General features: G+C 43.1%; 1 protein-coding gene across 8 annotated transcripts in view; it reads left to right on the top strand.

Annotated features, from left to right (window-relative positions):
- The window catches only part of gulp1 (GULP PTB domain containing engulfment adaptor 1), a 370,296-nt gene that overhangs the window by 282,409 nt on the left and 65,937 nt on the right, over positions 1–21,950 (top strand). Inside the window, exon 1 of one of the 8 annotated variants that reach the window (XM_033023796.1) lies at positions 12,179–12,198. The exons of the other annotated variants lie outside the window; for them this stretch is intronic. Coding sequence (XP_032879687.1) covers positions 12,196–12,198 — 3 coding nt within the window. The 5' untranslated portion in view covers positions 12,179–12,195. Of the gene's footprint in view, positions 1–12,178; positions 12,199–21,950 lie in introns of those variants that run through there. 8 annotated transcript variants of the gene reach the window in all.

The following is a 21,950-nucleotide window of genomic DNA, read 5'->3' as shown; positions in this document are numbered from 1 at the left end:
GCTTAGGTTAGGTCTTTTTTCCATCTGGAAAGCCAGCCATTTAGAGGCTTCATAGCTTCCCGTCTCCTGTTGCTGTGCCAACCTTTAGGTATTTTTCTTTGAACAAAAGTCTATTCATTGTAACCCCATGGGATCCTACCCTGACAAACCAAATGATTCAGTAGCTTCTCAAGTCTTGCTCTTTTCCATCCTATTTTTTTTCATATAGGAATTTAATTTTCATTACCTCATTTGATTGGTTTCTCTTCTAGCATTCAGTTTCAAAGCATTTCTAACTGGATAACAACTTACTTTACTTACTTAGGCACTTACTTTTGAAAACCAGTTTGATGTTGGAGAGAGGGAAGGTTTTAGATGTTTAGGGCTACTTTTGTGTACAAAACAATTTATTTTCAATGGTAGACAAAAAATGCAGGAGTAACTCAGCGGGACAGGCAGCAACTCTGCAGTGAAGACCCTTCTTCAGACTGATGTCGGGAGTAAAGAAGTGTCTGGACCCGCAACTTCACCCATTCCTTCTCTCCAGAGATGCTGCCTGTCCCGCTGAGTTACTCCAGCATTTTGTGTCTACCTTCGATTTAAACCAGCATCTGCAGTTCTTTCAATTTATTTTCAATTATTTGTTCTGAAAGTTTTAAAGAACATTTTTTTGCATTCTTACAGCATAAGCTTTACCCATTGCTTTGATCCAGTGTTTGGTTAGTGTTATTCAGGGTGTGTTATTTCAACTAAAATGGCATGTTCAACTTATTATATTGACGCCATTTCAATGATGTGAGTTGAGAATAGATTTTAATTGGTGATATAAGAAACAGACGTTTGGATGATTGTTATTACAGAAATCTTGACCTGGAAATAATCGATCGGTATTTTAAATTAAATTTGTTTACCAAGCTTTGTTTCTGCTTTTAAAATGAATAAAAAAACTTGGATCAGAAATTCTGAATACTTAAGTATCAGATGTTAGAACCATTTATTATGGTAACCATTTTAAAATCATGGCATGTCTGATATATCACTCTTTTGCAAACGTGTGCTGTTCAATTAATCACTCGTGTATTTTTTCCATGATATTTATAGCCTAATATTTCAAAACAAATGTTCATCTTGATTAATATGTCATGCCAAAATCACGGGTTTTAAAAATACTTTGTAGGAAAAGTTAGAATCATTAGAATCATGGTTATTAAAATAGCCTTAATTTTTTCTAAGATAGACACAAAGTGCTGGGGTAACTCAGCAGGACAGGCTATGTGAACTGTTTACATAACCAAGAAGTAGCCATTTTATTTTTTATACATGAAATGGGAAAAGGAACATTGGCAAAATGTGGCCAAGTATAATGTTAGAAGCTATGACATTCCTAGCAAAATAGGATTTGCCAAACTGGTTTAAAAAATATTTGCTCTGTACTGTTCGAATTAAAGACCATATTTACGATGCAGTGTGATTATTAGAAATTGTGTTCAAATCAAGTATAGACTGTGGATAAATATGGTGAGGAACAAAAACAATGAAAATCTTGCTTACCGCAGCTTCTCCGGAGCTTTGACTCACCAAACATCTTCTATATTACTAAAACTCTGATCTTGACCGCTTTTGGCCCAATGTGCTGCGATTTCCGACAGAACTCCGCCACCTACGGCCGTCATTTTGGGCCACCTCGCGCAGAGCCCCCCTCCGCCTTCCGGGTGTGGAGGATTTTTCCCATTGGTGACAAATCAGAGAGATATTAACGTTTTTTTTAAATTCACCATTCTCTCAGCTGCCCCTGCTGGAGGGAGGGGGAGGGACTATAAAACCAGGAAGTGGTGTGCCTCACTCAGTCTCTGCAAGATGGATGAAGCCAAAGGGTCAGGTCTCTATGAGCTGTGAATAACACTGAACAAATGTCTACTCAACAGTGAGTCCCCTTAATGTGGTTTGAAAATGAAAATATGGTTTGTTTGAAGTAAAAAGGCACTGCCTGCAAATGGTTGTTTGGGTGCTTTGGCTTGAAGTTGAAAGGCACTACTTACTGCAAATGGTGGCTTGGGTACTTTGGCTTGAAGTTGAAAGGCACTACTTACTGCAAATGGTGGCTTGGGTGCTTTGGCTTGAAGTTGAAAGGCACTACTTACTGCAAATGTTGGCATGAAGTTGAGAGGCACTACTTACTGCAAATGGTGGCTTGGGTGCTTTGGCTTGAAGTTGAAAGGCACTACTTACTGCAAGTGGTGGCTTGGGTACTTTGGCTTGAAGTTGAAAGGCACTACTTACTGCAAATGGTGGCGTGTGCTTTGGCTTGAAGTTGAAAGGCACTACTTACTGCAAATGGCGGCGTGGGTGCTTTGGCTTGAAGTTGAAAGGCACTACTTACTGCAAATGGTGGCTTGCATGCTTTGACTTGCTGTTGAAAGGCACTACTTACTGCAAATGGTGGCTTGGGTGCTTTGGCTTGAAGTTGAAAGGCACTACTTACTGCAAATGGCAGCTTGGGTGCTTTGGCTTGAAGTTGAAAGGCACTACTTACTGCAAATGGTGGCTTGTGTGCTTTGGCTTGAAGTTAAAAGGCACTACTGCAAATGCACTTACTTCCTATTTGCACTGTATATTGATTTTAGATAAAACGCTATCACTTACGGCTGTGATTTTTGGCCATCTTACTCAGTCCCCCTCCGCTGAGCAGGTGCAGAGAATTCTTCCCATCAATAAAAAATAAAAGTGTTATTAGTGTTTAAATAATGTTGAGAATCTCTCCTGTCAATCATGCCATGAAAGCCACACCTTTTCCAGTGGGAGGGGGAGGGGTTATAAAACCCGGAAGTCTGGGTGTGGACAGTCTCTGCATGATGGGGGAGGGGGAGGGAGAGGTCATGACTCTGAGCTGTGAATCAACTGAACACACTGAATGTCTACTGAACTGTGAGTTTGGTGTTTTATGGTGGTTTCACCCTGCATGAAATGGTATGAAACCGCACTTGAATTCAGTGGCCTTGGATCCAGCTTTAAGTGGTAGGAAACTGCACTTGAATTTGGTGGCCTTGCACCCTGCTCAAAGTGGTAAGAAACTGCACTTGAATTTGGTGTCCTTGCACCCTGCTTGAAATGGTAGGAACATGGATTTGAATTTGGTGGCCTTGCACCCTGCTTGAAATGGAATTTCAAGAAATAGTCATGAGTCAACTGCCAGCCCACCAGCCGTGAGTGAGCTGCCAGCAGATCAGGCTTGAGGGACTGAGCTGTCACCCGAAGAACCCATACCAGCACTCCAGAAATCCCCCCCCCCCACTGGTCACCAATATTGGAATTGGTGGAGAGGTGGAATATTGTGTCGGGGGATCAGCCCTCCCATGTGAACATGGGACCCAACGGGTCCCACTTAGTCTAGTAAATTATAAATCTACATACAAAGATTGTACATAACTGTGCAAAGCACAATTAGAAAGCAATCCATGGTAATGAATGGGTGATCCATAGTGTTCCATTGCTGAGATAGGAATAGGTTGTGCATGGTAGTTCAAGACCAGATGCTTATAGGAAAGTAGTTGTTCCGGAACCTGATGCTGATGCTGTACAGGCTTCTGTACCTCCTGCCAGATGGCAGCAACAAGAATAGGGTACGGCCCTGATGGTGAGCTTCCTTCACGATAAATGTACCTTCTTTAGGTAGCACCTCATGTAGATGCTTTTGATGGAAGAGACATAGAATCATAGAAAGTAGGTGCGAGAGTAGACCACCAGGTCCGTCGAGCCCGCACCGCCATTCACTCATGGCTGAACACTAAACAGACACACTTACCCACAAACAGTAGACACAAGACACAGAACACAAGACACTACCCTCCCCTTTATACCGCTATCACCCCTCTCCACACCAAGAACCGCGTGATCTCCTGGGGGAGGCAAAAAACCGGATAAAAACCCAGGTCCAATTCGGGAAAAAATTCCGGGAAATTCCTCTCCGACCCCAATCCAGGCGATCGACACTTGTCCAGGAGATCACTCAGGTCTTACTATACTAACCATACCTAGGTCCATATCCCTGCCCTCTCCCCGTAGCCCCTTATCCCCTTGGCAGCTAAAAAACCATCTATTTTTGACTTAAATATATTTAACGTTTCTGCTTCCACTGCTCCCTGGGGCAGTGAATTCCACAAACTAACCACCCTCTGGGTGAAGAAGTTCTTCCTCATCTCAGTTTTAAAAGAGCCCCCCCTCACTCTGCAACTATGTCCCCTAGTTCTAGCCTCCCCGATCATTGGGAACATCCTCGGTGCATCCACCCGATCAAGGCCCCTCACGATCTTATACGCTTCAATGAGATCGCCTCTCATTCTTCTAAACATCTGTGCCCCAGATGGACAAGGCTGAGTCTACCATCCACTGCAACCTCTTGTAGCATTGGAATTGCCATATTAGGTCATGATGCAACCAGTCCACGCCGACCTGTTCACACTAGTTCTAAGTTATCCCACTTTCTCATCCACTCCTTACATACTCGGGGTAAAATATAGAGGCCAATTAACCTATAAACCTGCAAATCCTTCGGATTAAGGATGAAACTGGAGCACCCATACACAATCCACGTGGTCACAAGGAAGACAACATGCAAATTCCTCATGGACAGCACCCAAGATCAGGATCTAGTGCCGTGAGGCAGCAGTTCGATCAGCTTGCAGTGATTACTGACATTTAGTTTAATTGGATTTATGTGTGGCCTTACCAGCACCCATTGATCTGATTGTTACAGACTGTGCCAAAATACAATTTTGTGGGAAAAACATGGTAAATGTGTTCCCGGTAGCCACGTGACTCAGCAGGTCACACTCATCACCCCTCCTCAGTGCCATTTGGAATTGTAATCTTGTTCTCCTCATCCTACAACTCTAAACCCCATTGAATGTTGTGGCCCAATCTGGAAACCTCAGACCTGGATCCTGTTGGGTTTTTTGATTGCAATGACTACACAACCAAGCTGGCAATTCCCCTATCACCACATGTACACATTACCTCCTGATAGTACCTGCAGATTTATTTTTCAACCTTCCTTCACTGGGATCATAGTGTTGAATTTTAAGGTTCATTTATCAGGGCTTTTGAGCTTTTCTGTTGTGACTCTCACAAAAATCTGATTTGTTTAAAAAACACCTTCTGCCCCACCAAGTGAAAATATATAAATAGCATAAATTGTCTTCTGATGCCTTCACCAGTTAAATGGGTAAATGGATTGAACAAGAAGGTACCAGCTTTGATCCTGCATCCTTGTTAAGCTAGTCTAGCTATGAGGGCAACATCATGTGGACGTGAGAAGGACCATTACATAAATGTGACTATCTGTAGCAATCCTTGGCAAAGTTAATTACTGGAAATGCCATTAGATTCTTTCATTGAAAGACTAAATAAATCGAAATGGGGATAATGGAGTCCCTCGCCTACTAAAGTTACAATATGCAAATAAATTACATTTTCAGAAGTTGGCAGATGATGCAAAACTGTGGAGTTTTAAAGCCAGTTAAATGTTCTGATTTTTGTTTAATTGCATTTGACCATTCAGGCAGCAAATTCAAAATGTTTTCTCTGAAAATGATTAAAATAAGATTTTAGGATTTGAGATAGGATAAGTGCACATTATCTGGGAAAGTATCCAACTTGGTGCATTAGATGTAATTTACTCATTCTGCACTTGCGTCAATAGAATTACCCAGAAGTAATATGTGCGTACCATTCAACATTTATTGTGGTCATTATTTTGGACATATAGATGATATTCTGTGATTTTATTATTTTATTAATAACTTTTAAGATCAAGCAGCAACTTGTATGTCAACAGAACACATAATGCAGGGGATTGAAACGATGTGGTGTACGTGTACCACTGGGCATCAATGAGGTGGAAATGATAGAGAGCTGCAAGTTCCTGGGTGTGAATATCACCAACAATTTGGCCTGGTTCAACCACATTGACACGACAGCCAAAATAGTATATCCCACCTCTACTTGCTCACTTGGAAATCCGGCATGTCTCTAACGACTTGTCTGCAATTTCTACAGATGCATCATTGAAAGCTTCCTATGAAGAATTCATGATAACTTGATTTGGCAACTGCTCTGCGAAAGAGCACTAGTAATTGCAGAGAGCTGGGGAAACAGCCTAGTCCGTTAAAAAACAGTAATCCCCCCCCCCCACCCCCCCCCCCCTCACTTTCCCCTTCTCCCCCATCAACTCAATCTACATCCATTAGCAATGTTACAAAATTTTGAGATTTTAAAAATCAAGTCTGCAATTTATCCCATCAGATAAAGCATAAAAATAAGTTTAATTTGACACCTAATTCACTTTCATATCTCAAGTATTTAAAAAGTTATGGCCATTTTCATACTGGGAAATGAACATCTTGTTCCCTATTGATTTTCTATGGACATAACAAAAAAGCTGTGATCGTGAACAGTCAAAAGCCCATAACTTTCTTAAAAATTAAGAGAACTGAATGAAATTTTCAGTTATCATAGATTGAAGCATTCTGAAACAAAAATAAAATAATCTTACTTGGATGACCTGAAATTAAAGCATATAATTAGTTAGTTACCTAATTGTAGCTAATTTCAGACTTCAATTACTAGATCTAAACATCTATCCATTTCTTAATAAATGATTAACATTTTTAAATAGCCTAAATGTCCAAATAATATTCACAAATAATTCACAATAAAACATGATTTTAAAATCTCATTTACATTAATTTATAGACCAAATGGAAGGAATTTAGTGTTCAATTGCTGTAAATAAATGCCCATTTTAAATCAGCTTTCTAGTGGGATCCTGTGAACGCGCTGGTTTAGAACGTTCACATTGCGGTAGATTTGTGCCCTCAAATGCCCAGAAAAATACTGCGGGATATAATGGGCCCAAAATGAGCTACTCGCAATATTAAACTTTGTATAAAGGGATCTTTAGAAGCCCTTTTTAATGTAAAAATATACAGCTTACCTTCTGTTATTTGCTTTATGAGACCCTGCGGTTGCTGGTGGTCGCGGGTTTAGAGATTGATTTTTAAACTACTATAACTATTATACGAGGCCTTTAAAACTAATAATAGCTTTTGCGACGGGGTCTTCCAGCGATTTTTCGTTAATAATTAACTAGGCTGAACATCTTCGATTTGAACAGCCTAGAGAAAATCGCGTTTTAAACCCGCCCCCCTCTAAACGGCGCCAAAATCGCGCACACCCGCAGCGACAGATTTTCAGCGACGCTTCAGGTAGGCTTTGCAACAAACCTACATCCATGCTACATTTGGAAAATGGCCAGCATAATCAAGGACTAATTAGACCCTAGTCATTCTTTGTTCTCCCCTTTCCCGTTGGGCCGAAGATACAAATGCTTCAAAGCACATGCCCCCAGAAACAGGAATAGCTTCTTCCCCCACTGTTACCAGAACATTGACTAACCTTTAATGAGCTAAGGGTGCAGTCCCGATTAATCCAATCCTAATCCTACCTCATTGCGGCCCTTGCACTTTTTTTTATCTGTACTTCCTGTGCAGCTATAACTCTGTTCAGAGGGTAGTTAATCTGTGGAACCCACTGCCACACAGGGCTGTGGAGGCCAAGTCAGTGGATATTTTTAAAGCAGAGATAGACAAATCCTTGAATAGAACGGGCGTCAAGGGTTATGGGGAGAAGGCAGGAAAATGGGATTAGGAGACAGAGATCAGCCATGATTGAATGTCTGAGTAGACTCGATGGGTCGAATGGCCTAATTCTACTCCTATAACTTGTGAACTTGTGTTAAGCTATAACACTATACCACACTCTGATTATTTTTACCTTTCGTATTTGTGTATGGTTTGATTGTGCGCATGGTATTATTGAGACTTGTGAACTAAGCCCTTCGGAAGCTGATGGTGGTTGATATATTTCAAGTGAGTTTATTGTCATGTGTCCCTGATAGGATAATGAAATTCTTGCTTTGCTTCAGCACACAGAACATAGTAGGCATTTACTACAGAACAGATCAGTGTGTCCATATACCGTAATATAAATATATACACACAAGAATAAATAAACTGATAAAGTGCAAATAAAAGAATAAATCAGGGAAGGTAGTACATCCGTGGATAACAAGGGAAATCAGGGATCGTATCAAAGCGAAGGATGATGCGTACAAATTAGCCAGAAAAAGCAGCATACCGGAGGACTGGGAGAAATTCAGAGACCAGCAGAGGAGGACAAAGGGCTTAATTAGGAAAGGAAGAATAGATTATGAAAGAAAACTGGCAGGGAACATAAAAACTGACTGCAAAAGTTTTTATAGATATGTGAAAAGAAAGAGATTAGTTAAAACAAATGTAGGTCCCTTGCAGTCAGAAACAGGTGAGTTGATCATGGGGAACAAGGATATGGCGGACCAATTGAATAACTACTTTGGTTCCGTCTTCACTAAGGAAGACATAAATAATCTGCCGGAAATAGCAGGGGACCGCGGATCAAAGGAGTTGGAGGAATTGAGTGAAATCCAGGTTAGCCGGGAAGTGGTGTTGGGTAAATTGAATGGATTAAAGGCCGATAAATCCCCAGGGCCAGATAGGCTGCATCCCAGAGTACATAAGGAAGTAGCTCCAGAAATAGTGGATGCATTAGTAATAATCTTTCAAAACTCTTTAGATTCTGGAGTAGTTCCTGAGGATTGGCGGGTAGCAAACGTAACCCCACTTTTTAAGAAGGGAGGGAGAGAGAAAACGGGGAATTACAGACCAGTTAGTCTAACATCGGTAGTGGGGAAACTGCTAGAGTCAGTTATTAAAGATGGGATAGCAGCACATTTGGAAAGTGGTGAAATCATTGGACAAAGTCAGCATGGATTTACAAAAGGCAAATCATGTCTGACGAATCTTATAGAATTTTTCGATGATGTAACTAGTAGCGTGGATAGGGGAGAACCAGTGGATGTGGTGTATCTGGACTTCCAGAAGGCTTTCGACAAGGTCCCACATAAGAGATTAGTATACAAACTTAAAGCACACGGCATTGGGGGTTCAGTATTGATGTGGATAGAGAACTGGCTGGCAAACAGGAAGCAAAGAGTAGGAGTTAACGGGTCCTTTTCACAATGGCAGGCAGTGACTAGTGGGGTACCGCAAGGCTCAGTGCTGGGACCCCAGCTATTTACAATATATATTAATGATCTGGATGAGGGAATTGAAGGCAATATCTCCAAGTTTGCGGATGACGCTAAGCTGGGGGGCAGTGTTAGCTGTGAGGAGGATGCTAGGAGACTGCAAGGTGACTTGGATAGGCTGGGTGAGTGGGTAAATGTTTGGCAGATGCAGTATAATGTGGATAAATGTGAGGTTATCCATTTTGGTGGCAAAAACAGGAAAGCAGACTATTATCTAAATGGTGGCCGACTAGGAAAAGGGGAGATGCAGCGAGACCTGGGTGTCATGGTACACCAGTCATTGAAAGTAGGCATGCAGGTGCAGCAGGCAGTGAAGAAAGCGAATGGTATGTTAGCTTTCATAGCAAAATGATTTAAGTATAGGAGCAGGGAGGTTCTACTGCAGTTGTACAGGGTCTTGGTGAGACCACACCTGGAGTATTGCGTATAGTTCTGGTCTCCAAATCTGAGGAAGGACATTATTGCCATAGAGGGAGTGCAGAGAAGGTTCACCAGACTGATTCCTGGGATGTCAGGACTGTCTTATGAAGAAAGACTGGATAGACTTGGTTTATACTCTCTAGAATTTAGGAGATTGGGAGGGGATCTTATAGAAACTTATAAAATTCTTAAGGGGTTGGACAGGCTAGATGCAGGAAGATTGCTCCCGATGTTGGGGAAGTCCAGGACAAGGGGTCACAGCTTAAGGATAAGGGGGAAATCCTTTAAAACCGAGATGAGAAGAACTTTTTTCACACAGAGAGTGGTGAATCTCTGGAACTCTCTGCCACAGAGGGTAGTCGAGGCCAGTTCATTGGCTATATTTAAGAGGGAGTTAGATGTGGCCCTTGTGGCTAAGGGGATCAGAGGGTATGGAGAGAAGGCAGGTACGGGATACTGAGTTGGATGATCAGCCATGATCATATTGAATGGCGGTGCAGGCTCGAAGGGCCGAATGGCCTACTCCTGCACCTAATTTCTATGTTTCTATGTTTGACAGATAATTGGTTATTAATAATCAGAGTTTTGTCCGAGCCAGGTTTAATGGCTGTGGGGAAGTAGCTATTCCTGAACCTGGGTGATTCAGTCTGAAGGTAGCAGGGAGATGAGTGTGTGGCCAGGATGGTGTGGGTCTTTGATGATACTGCCAGCCTTTTTGAGGCCACGACTGCGATAAATCCCCTCGATGGAAGGAAGGTCAGAGACGATGATGGACTGGGCAGTGTTTACTACTTTTTGTAGTCTTTTCCTCTCCAGGGCGCTCAAGTTGCCGAACCAGGCCACGATGCAACCGGTCAGCATGCTCTCTACTGTGCACCTGTAGAAGTTAGAGAGAGTCCTCCTTGACAAACCAATTCTCCGTAATCTTCTCAGGAAGTAGAGGCGCTGATGAGCTTTCTTGATAATTGCATTAGTGTTCTCGGACCAGGAAAGATCTTCAGAGATGTGCATGCCCAGGAATTTGAAGCTCTTGACCCTTCCAACCATCGACCCGTTGATATAAATGGGGCTGTGGGTCCCCATCCTACTCATTCCAAATTCCACAATCAGTTCCTTGGTTTTTCTGGTGTTGAGGGACAGGTTATTGTGCTGGCACCATATGGACAGTTGCTCGATCTCTCTTCCATACTTGGAATCATCCCCATCAGTGATGCATCCCACAACAGTGGTGTCGTCAGCGAACTTGATGATGGAGTTCGCACTGTGAACGGCTACGCAGTCATGAGTATAGAGTGAGTACAGCAGGGGGCTGAGCACGCAGCCTTGAGGTGCTCCCGTGCTGATTGTATCGAGGCTGACACATTTCCGCCAATACGAACAGACTGTGGTCTGTGAATGAGGAAGTCGAGGATCCAATTACAGAGGGATGCGCAGAGATCCAGTTCTGCGAGTTTGGTAACCAGCTTGGAGGGGATGATTGTGTTAAATGCCGAGCTGTAATCGATGAATAACAGCTGACAAATTAGTTTTTGTTGTCCAAGTGGTCCAGAGCGGAGTGGAGGGCCAGCGAGATCGCATCCACCGTTGATCTGTTGTGGCGGTAAGCGAACTGCAGTGGTGGTGGTTGATATAAAAGTCTCCTCTTCATCAGGAGAGGAAGACATTCTCTTGGAGACCATTTGTTAGAATCTCCAACCGCAAAGCACATTGAGGCTTTATATTTTTTAAACTCAAAAGACAACAATAATGATTATCAACAGTTTCAACAGAATGCGAAGACAGCAATAAACAATTTACAATTATTTCAGTGGCTCTAATTATCTAAACTTTAATATTTTGAGTGTAGACAAGCAACTTTTCAGAAATACATATTTACAGTGGGAGCATGTTGCAGCTGCCGAGACTCTGAATATTCAAACACCTTTGCTGGGACAAAGTAATTCATATGGAATATCTAGAAGCTTCTGCAGGCTGTGAACTCAGACATCCAATATTAGCGTTTTAAGGGCTGACTTTCTTGAGTACACAAACACACCAAATATTGACAAACAGACAAACATGCCTATGACCATAGTTGATGTGCTAATTGATAAGTTAGTCTGGACTGGAAGTTTCCTTCATCTCATTCAGAATGGTGTGAAATAATCAGAGCTGAAGATTTCTGGTTCAAATGATGTGGGCCAATTAACATACCCCATTATTTTGCATTGGACTGATGCATTTGAGAACAGATAGCCTATCTGCTTGCAATGTACATTAGAAAAGATATTCAGGAGACTGGTTCTTGTTTTGAATTAATGGCTACTACTTCCACGCACCTTTCTACCCCGGAATAATCCCTAACAGTATGATTTGGATGCAGAGCACGCAAACAAAAGTTTTTATTGTACATGCGACAATAATAAACCAAATAATAATGGTACAGGCAGGCTATAAAAGAAGCAATTCAATGATACTTTATTGTCACACGTACCTAGGTGCAGTGAAATTATTGTTTTACATATCGCACACGTCACCTGGGCAATACACAAGTCCAGCCACGAGTCACCATGTTTCTGGTGCCGAAAAGTTCCAGAAGTTAACTGAACAGTTCTATCTTCTGCCTGCCGTCGAACATGGTGGCAGGCGGTGCCCACCGGGTCCCCATCCCACTCCCGGCAGTGTGGGTCCCATTGACGTCAGTGGCTCGGGGACAAGCTTGGAGACACCAGTGGGGAGCCGGGTCCCCTGTTGTCCATCCGCGGCAGGCAGGCAAGCTGGGCGATCCTCGGCGGGCGGGCCCTCCATCTTCAGTCCACGGTGAGTGAGTCCCTGGTCCGCAGCACTGAGCCAAGTCTGCTTGCCGGGATAATCCCGGCACACTGCCTGCCGGGATGCTCCCAAAATTTACGAGACGGGAGATGTTGGGGCAGATGTCAAAAGCCTTGATCAAAGGCTTTGGCTTTTAAAGGCAGAGCAGCAGTGGTGGAGGGAAGAGAATACAAAACTTGGATCCTTGGTACGGAAAGGTTTTAGTGCACGCGGAGATAATAGAGAATGGAAATTGTTAAGATGACGGACATTGGCACAGAGTTTTGGATGGTATCAAATTTATGCTGGATTGAATGAGGGAAGCTCATCAGGATTTTTTGGAATAGTTTAGTCTTGGAAGCAGCAGGTACAAAAACTGTGTTTCCCTATAATATCAAAGGAAGTAAAGGGCCTGTCCCACTTACGTGTGCTTGGCATGCAAATTACGCTACCTCGTGGTCGCGTTGAGGCGCGACGGTCCCGCGCGATTTCATGCGTCCGCACAGCCGTCTGGAGCGAGTGACGTCATTTGAAGTTGGACACAAAGCTGGAGTAACTCAGCGGGACCGGCAGCATCTCTGGAGAGAAGCAATGGGTGTTGTTTCGGGTCGAGACTTCTTCAGTCTGAAAGAAGGGTCTTGACCCGAAACTTCATCCATTGCTTCTCTCCAGAGATGCTGCTGGTCCCGCTAAGTTACTCCTGCATTTTGTGTCTATCTTCAATTTTCTTGGCCCCGCTCTGGGAGTAGAAGTGGGGGCGGATTCGGGCCGTGAGCCCCAGGCCGAGCTCGGCGATCGTTTACCTGCTTCTGCTGCTGTTGGAGGTGAGACGTTGCGTCGCGCCAGGGTCTTGGGCCTGTCCCACTTTGGCCATCAGTTACGTGACAGGCCGTTGGCGCGCGAAGATTTAATTCAGGACGAAGTCCACACTCCTCCACAACACTCCATGCGCCTGTCCCGTGCTACCCACATGCTACCCACATGCTAACCACATGCTAGCAGGTCACGTAAATGGCACTTGAATGACAGCCAAGTGGAACAGGCCCTTAACACTCTACCGAAAAACACTTTGAGAGTAACTTAACGGCAGCAATTAAAGAGAGTGGATCACCTCCAATTTGTCCACTTATAGACAATAAACGCTGATCTATCCAGCAATCCCCTTATCCCATCAGTTTTATTTTTAATTGCAGGTAGCTACACTGCTCATTCTTAAATGAGGAATGGGTCTCCCAATCAATATATTTTCTTCACCCAAATCACATTAGCTGACCATTTATTGTGTTGATATTTATTAAATATGTGTGCTAACTATCCTATAATTGCTCTATATCAATACACAAAGTGCATCAAAAGTAATGTTTCTGTATGAAATGCGTTAAAATAAGTCTGAAACACAATAGTACTATGGATGCATGTGCTTTGGATGCATGAATCCTGTCGTCGTATCGAAGTCTCATTTAAAAACAATCTATGTCTTTTTTTCATAGCTCCAAGCTCTGATATCGCCCTGTCACTGTGCTCAATGATTTAGTTTATATTGTTTGGCATTGACGTTTGTGAAACCATAAAGAATTACACAGAGCAAAGGTATTTGCATAAAGGGAAAGCAGAGATGGATTGATGCGTTTGCTTTGCATTGCTAATGACATTAGATAGAACGATTGATGAGATGTTAATGGTTGCAATGAATGATGTGCAGTTCCACAGCTCAATGTCTGCATAGTTGTGAAATATAGACATAGGTGCTCACTGTTCGGGATAAGGTCGATTAAGAACCTGCTTTCCATAATCAACATGATGCAAACACTACTCTGTAAACATCCCAAGTTAAATCTTCCCAAATTTACTGTAATTATTGAGTTTATTTTTAACCATTGGACAAATAATGGACCAGCCCACCACCTGGAATGGCTGACCATGGTCCAGCCCATCTTCACTTAATGGCTGACCATATGAGACAGAAAGAGGGTTCAGCAACAGGTAGTCTTTAAATGTTGTGCTTCTGAGGCCCCTTCACCCAGAGCTGTAAAAACCATTGGCAGGCGTCATAGCTGCGATGGCTGGGGAGAGCATCATCTCCTGTCAACACCATAAGGCTTTTGTTGCAAGAAAGAACTGCAGATGCTGGTTTAAATCAAAGGTATACATAAAATGCTGGAGTAACTCAGCGGGACAGGCAACTTTTTAACTGCTTTGCTGCAAGAAACCTTTTGCAGTTCCTTTACTGAAAGATAGGAGCAGAGGTAGGCCATTCAGTCCATCCAGCCTGCTGAGCATAGCTGATCCTATATAGCTGCTGTTAGTGTAGAGAAATCTCACCTCGTTCCATATTATTCATATTCAGGGTGTACACTTGCGGCTCGTTGCCTGTACATTTGGCGCTGCTTCGTAAGCTGGCTTGTTAGCTGGTGCATTTCCTGGCAATGCCACGTATTTTCTTTAGTGTGGGTTTTGCTCTATGAAATAGCAACTTCTTGCGGCACGCAGATGGATTCTAATAGACCTTGGACTTCCTTTCCATTCTGAATGAGGATGCCAGGTTCTCCACATCTGCTCAAAGTCATGGGCCACCCTGAAGGCATATCTGGAGCTCATATAGATGATAGCTGACTGTCCCTTATCATGTTTCTGACACGGCCCTTAACTCAATGGATATTTTTAAGGCAGCGATAGATAGATTCTTGATTAGTACGGCTGTCAGGGGTCATGGGGAGAAGGCAGGAGAATAGGGTTAAGGGGGAGAGTTAGATCAACCATGATTGAATGCCAGAGTAGACTTGATGGGCTAGATAGATAGATAGAGATGGAGATAGATAGATAGACAGATAGACAGATAGATAGATAGATAGATAGATAGATAGATAGATAGATAGATAGATAGATAGATAGATAGATAGATAGATAGATAGATAGATAGATAGATAGATAGATAGATAGATAGATAGATTTTTGATTAATACAAGTGTCAGAGGTTATGGGAAGAAGGCAGGAGAATGGGGTTAGGAAGGAGAGATAGATCTGCCATGATTGAATGGCGGAGTAGACTTGATGGGCCAAATGGCCCAATTCTGCTCCTATCACATGACCTTATGAATGGCTTAATTATGCTCCCTGTCACTTATGAACTCAGCCTGTTGTGCTGACCTTCCTGGGGGCAGACAACCTTTTGCCGTGATCTCATGCAGGCGAGCAACAGCCCATCCTGCTTTCCTGAAACCATTATCAACAAAGGAAGAGCATCCGTAACAAGGATCAGGTCAGGATTCTGCAGTTGTGTTTCTGCCACCTGGCTTAATTCTTCTATTTCTTCCAAACCTCCCACACAGTCATGTTCCTCTTCTTTCTCCCTTTCATTCTTGGGATGCAGAATCATAGTGGATTAACATGGATGGCTCGGACTATAGAGAGATTGCGTGCTTCCAAAACCATTGTATATCTGGTCCATCTGGCTGCACTCGCCTGGGAAACTCTATTCCTTGACAGCAAAGGTGTGGACAGAGTGTGGGCATTTCATCATAAGCCTTTGATCCAATATCAGGCTAGCTCATTACAGCTCTGCACATTGCATCCACATAAACTGCTTCTCCATCTGAGGACAACAGAATCCAATGTTGACAAATATCGTCAAACAGATGGGTCTCCGTGTTCCTCTGTTAGGATAGCTGTCACCTATCCCTCTTTATTGTGGACAATAGGAATCAATGATTTCCCGATGTTGGAGATTCCCAGGGCCGGTGCTGAGCATAAAGATTTCCTCATGCAATTGAAAGTATCTTGCTGCTCTTGGGTGAGAGTGATTTCCTCGTTTGAATCCCTTTTTCTTTTCGGAATAGCATTTAGTGGTTGAGCCAACTGTGTGTTTGAGTCAATGCACTGTCTGTCAAAGTTGCAATAACCCAATAAAGGATTCAGGCTCTTTAATAGCAGTGGGTTGTTTGGAGGTCTGGATAGTCCAGTCTTGGGTGAGTTCCCTTTAAATTAGGAAGATTTTCTCTCCCAGGTATATGACCTCTTCTTGGACAATTTGTGCTTTGTCAATGCTGGCCCTGTGGCACTCTGATGGATGTGGTCTAGCAGGTAACAAAAGACTTGTTCATGTTGTCCTTCTGTTTCCGAGGCCAGTAATATGTCGTCCACATACTGGCTAACCGCAGAGTGCACAAGAGGTAGTTCCTGCAAATGGTTTTGTACGTTCATGTGGTAAACCGTGAAACTCCTGCGGGAGTTGCTTCCAGCTGCATTGCTACTGGTTAACTTTGACAGCAAACCATGGTGGGACCTTGGGTGCAGGTGACACTGACCAGAACCCATTAACCTTTGCCAAACTTGCTCCATGAATTCACAAGCTGTTCTTTGCAAGGTTCAAGGAGTTAGCAGTTTCTAACAAAGTCACTCCAGCAAGTCTCTGCAAACCCCCACAATCATTACCAGTACATTACCCCTGATCCAACGTGGTTTTATGTTGCCTACTAATTTCTTACATGAGACCTCCATCATGACCTACTGAAGGTCCAAATACTCCAAAACTACTGGTCTTGCTGTCTACATCTAATATTCCCTCCCCAGATGCTACCTGATGTGTGGAGTTCTTTCATTTTACTGGTCCTCCGGTGTCTATTCTACCAATTCCTCAAGAAAAACATAAGTAGGGTTGACAGGCATGATTACCCTTTCATAAATCCATGTTGACTTTGTTAAATGCTATTGATATTTTACAAGTATTCTGTTAAACTACATAATGGACCCTTGCATTTTCCCTGTATTGACATTAGACAATGTGCACTTCACATTTTTCTTGTTTCCTTATGTTACTAAATAATATTGTTTCTTTTGACAATCTCTAGTCTGCAGATACCATTCTATAATCTATAGTTTTTGGACAATGATAATACATTCACAGTTCCACATGAATGGAAAACAGTTTATTAAGTTCTGGGGATTTGTCAGCTTTCAAACCTATTACTATCTACACTTTTGGTTTTACTCCCATTAATTTCCTCCTTTTCATTAGAACCTTGATTCTCTAGTATTTCTGCAAAGTTATTTGTGTCTTCAGTAAAAGACAAACCTAAATTATTTGTTGTTCTTCTTTATCATTTATTTGCTCCCCATTATAAATTCTACTCTTTGTAACAGTAATGGGCCTACCTTTGTCTTCACTAATCTTCTTACAGAATTATTAAGGCTTTTACAGTTCCGATATATTTCTGAAGTTAAGCACAGCACATTGATGCAATCACAAAGAAAGCTCTTCAACACCACCTCTTCCTTAGAAGATTGAAGAGATCCAATATGTCAGGGTACGCTCTATCAAACCTCTACAGATGTGCGATACTGACAGATTACATCACAGACTGGATGGGCAACCAAAAAGCCCAGGAATGAAGGTGACTAAAGTAGTCTAGACTGCCTTAGACTCGGTAGAGACAAACTAATTACTACTTATTTAGACAGGTAAATATTGCCTAGTCCATCACGGGTATTAAATCTTGATTCCTGACTCTGATATTACTTGCAAATTTACTATCACTCTATTTAATACATTTCCTGCTTTTTTTGCGAAGTTGCTACTCGTCTTCTAATATAATAAAAAAAATTCTGGGGTATACAGCATTACACGGCTACTCTTTGAATCTAGGAATATGCTGTGCATTCTTAAGTAACTTTTCATAATTTTTAAAAGTGGCTGAGTTGCAACCTAGACTGTTTCTGAGAGCATAAAGACAGGTATCTGAAGTTCTGGCTGCATGTTTTTTGTTTATTAAATGGGAAAACAATCTTGGGACTTCTTGGAGAGCTTTATGTAAGGATGGATGCAATTGTGTCCATCTCTTTTACATTTCTATTCTGTACAAATAGTAATGAACCAAATGCTTGGGTGGTCTATTTTATTCCAAAACCTGCACCACCACTCTCAGTATATTTTATTATAGGACTCCTTAATCCGCGAGTTAAGATGAGTGTCTTCGACCTTCATGCTGGAGGGCACTCGCCTGGCACTTGAGCAGGATCGACCATCCGCGTTGAAACCGCGAGCTGGATCTCACACACACACGCACACACACACACACAAACTCTTATAAACTCGCAGATTAGGTCGCCTATTAGATATTAAAGGGGACAGCCCCTTTAATACAAGCCAAAGTCTCAAATTCAGTATCTCTCCGCTCCCTACAATAACTCTAATCAAAGAATGTTGTAACCTTCATACTTTTCAGTCAACTCCCTCTGCCCATCATTGCACATTAGTGATTCCAGTAAACAATGAACAAACCAACTATTGCTAGCTTTTTTTAAAGCTATGATTTAAAAAAAAAAAAAAAATAGGTAATGGGATTTGCACTTCACCAAGACCCCCATCTTGACTAGTATGGGTGTCAGGGGTTATGGGGAGAAGCAGGAGAATGGGGATAGGAGGGAGAGACAGATCAGCCATGATTAAATGACGGAGTAGACTTGATAGGCAGAATGGCCTAATTCTGCTTATGACTTTATGACCTCCATCCATAATCCTTGGATATAGCACTTCCATTGGGTGGCACCACCGCAGTGGCTGCCTCGCCAGCAGCTCGTCAGTCCTTTTGCCTTTTCTGTTATTTTTAGTGCGTCTAAACGTATGTTTTAATGTTCCTCAGTATGTCTTATGTGGAGGGTGGTGGAGGGGAATAGGGGAAACTGTTTTTCAGTCACTTACCTGGACAGTGATGCGTCTCTTCTCCGTGTCGCATCTTCGCCCCCCCCCCCCCCCCCCCCGCGGCCTACCAACTGGATTGGCGCGGCCTTTCCGACCGGAGACTGACCTAGAGCTTCAGCAGCAGGCGCAGCGTGGAATTACCATCGTGGAGCCTGGGATCCTGTCAAGGATCGCCAGTGTTGGAGTTCCGTTCAGCAGGGTCTGCTGACTTTAACACCGTGGAGCTGTGGTCTGCGGAGCTTCTGGCCGCGGGCACGGCGCTGACTTTGACATCACTGAGTCGGGGATCTTTTGCTGAGGATCGCCAGTGTTGGAGCTCCGTCCAGGTAAGAAGCGGCCGATTTGGAAACTCCCAGCCGCAGAGTGTGTTCCGATCCGTTCTGAAACTGGAGTTTCAATCATCCGGGCGAGAGGGCTTGTACATCGGGCCGTACACGGGTGAACAAAGAGGAAGATGACTGAACTTTAATGTCTTCCATCACAGTGAGAAATGTTGTGTATTGTGTTCTTTTTATTCGTATGGCTGTATGGAAACTCAAATTTCACTGTACCAATTGGTGCATGTGACAATAAATGTGTACTTGAACTAGTAATACAAATGGGGAGATGAAGGTATTCCTTTACATTCTTGCAAATGATATCATCAAGCCTTACTAAAATGTTCTGAGATGTCTTATTTAAAATCAAAAGTGAGGAATAATACCTTAAAAAGTCTCCATAAAAACGCAGACTTGGTGACATGGCCATAAACGGTTTAAAACTTTGGATGCTATAAAGGCCATCATGCAGACATTTTCTGGAAACCGTATGCCCCTCTCACTCTGATGATAAAACCATACAAACATACAGTGGCAGCAAGAGCAGGAACTGCAGATGGTGGTTTATACAAAAGGACATAATGTGCTGGAGTAACTCAGTGGGTCAGGCAGCATCTCTGGGGAACATGGATAGGTGACAATTCGGGTTGGGACCCTTCAGACTCTTTCAATTATTCCGAAGAAGGGCCCTGGCCAGAATCATCACCTATCCATGTCCTTCAGAGATGCTGCCAGACTCGCTGAGTTACTCCAGCACTTTGTGTTCTTTTAAGAGCATTTAATTGTATTATTTGTTATATGTACTGAGCACAAAACAATAAAATTCTTACTTGCTGAATCTTTACAGGCACATTAAACAACTCGACAATAAATATACAATATGTTATTAGTTATTCTTGGGACACCAGACGATGATTGTGCAAGCCAAAGTTAGCAGTACAACTTTAGAGTAGAAAGTCCATGGTCTGACTTGTTACCTGTAATTCGTCCATTATTAGTAGTCCAACGTCTGACATTACCCGTTTTTCATCTAATGACAGTGGTATCATTGGCAAATTTAAAGATGACATTGGAGCTGTGTTGGCCGCACACTCATGGGTATGGAGAGAGGAGAATAAGGGATTGAGCGCACAGTCTTGTGCAGATCATCGGGGAGGAGGATTTGTTGTTGCCTATTCCTAATGATGAAGGTCCGCTGCTGAGGAAGTCCAGGATTCAGTTGTATCGGCAGCAGCAGAGACCAGTTCTGTGAGTTTGACTATGTTTGGAAGGGTGTGATGGTGTAGTCAGTGAACAAATCTTGACGTACACGTCTCAGTGGTCCATCCGTTGCAAAGTGGAGAGCCAGCTAAATCAGATCACATCTGCTGTTGGTCTGTTGTAGCGGTGGGCGAATTGAAGTGGGTCCATATCCTTACTAAGACAGGAGTTGATTTGTGTCATTACCAACCACTGAACGCGAGTGCCTCTGATTAGTAGTTCTTGAGGCATGTCACCTTGATCTTCTTGGGCACCGGGATTATGAATGTTATTTTAAGTCAGGTGGGGGCTTCAGACTGCAGTGGTTGAAGATGTGTGTGAAAACTCCATCCAGTTGATGCACGCAGGCTTTAGGAATGCAACCATCCAGACCGGAAACATTCTCACAAAGGATCTCCTGACGTTGGTCTCCGAGATTGAGATCACAAGAGTTGTGGGAAGAGGCATCATTATTCTTCCATTTGGAAAAAAAGCAAAGAAAATCTTAAGCTCATAGGGGAGTGATATGTTGAACAACTTGGTTTCACCTTGTAGGAAGTGATGGCGAACAAGCACTGCCATACTTGCCAAGTATCCATCCGAGCCTCCAGTAGAGACTGAAGTGTCTCTTAGCGGTCTCACTGCCCCCCTGCTTGAGATCGGGCCTGGACTTCTTGTATGAGACTGGATCACCTGACTTAAACTCCACAGGTTTGGTCCTCTGTCGATTGGAGGTATCCTGGTTTACTCAAGGATTATGGTAAGAGAATACGTGCAGGTTTTTTTTTTAGGAGCACTCTCCTCCACATATTTCCTTGTGAACTCAGTAATATTTCAAGGTTTCCAGGTCAGTTTATTGTTTCATGTACCAGGTACAGTGAAATGTGAGCTACCAGAGAGCCATTGTAAGTGTAAAGTCCGAAGGCGAGCTGCAGGAGTGGGGCGCCGTTGTGTATGGCTGCTCTGCCTGCAGTCCGCCCATTCACCCTTTTTTATTTTTATTTTTAGTCCTGTTAAAAAACAAATGTTAGTTGGAGGTCTTTTGTGTGGTGGGTGGGGGAGGGGAAGGGGGAAACTTTATTTCCGTCCCTACCTGGTCGGAGAGGCGGCTTCCCTCCGAGCTGCTTCTTCGCCCCTTCCTCGCGGCCTACCATCGAGACTGGAGCGGCGTTTCCTGTCGGGACCGTCCGGGACTACAGCTTCGGCGGCGGCGGCACAGCGCTGGGACACCATCACGGAGTGGGCGATGTCTTAACGGGTCGCCGTGCTGTAAGCTCCGGAGTGCTGTGACTGCCGACTCCAACATCCGAGGAGTTGTGGCTGCGAG

The sequence above is a fragment of the Amblyraja radiata genome, chromosome 7 (genome assembly GCF_010909765.2).
Source record: "Amblyraja radiata isolate CabotCenter1 chromosome 7, sAmbRad1.1.pri, whole genome shotgun sequence".
In the NCBI taxonomy this organism is placed as follows: Eukaryota; Metazoa; Chordata; class Chondrichthyes; order Rajiformes; family Rajidae; genus Amblyraja; species Amblyraja radiata.
The sequence above is the reverse complement of the archived record's forward strand: the minus strand, read 5'-3'. Positions and strand labels throughout refer to the sequence as shown.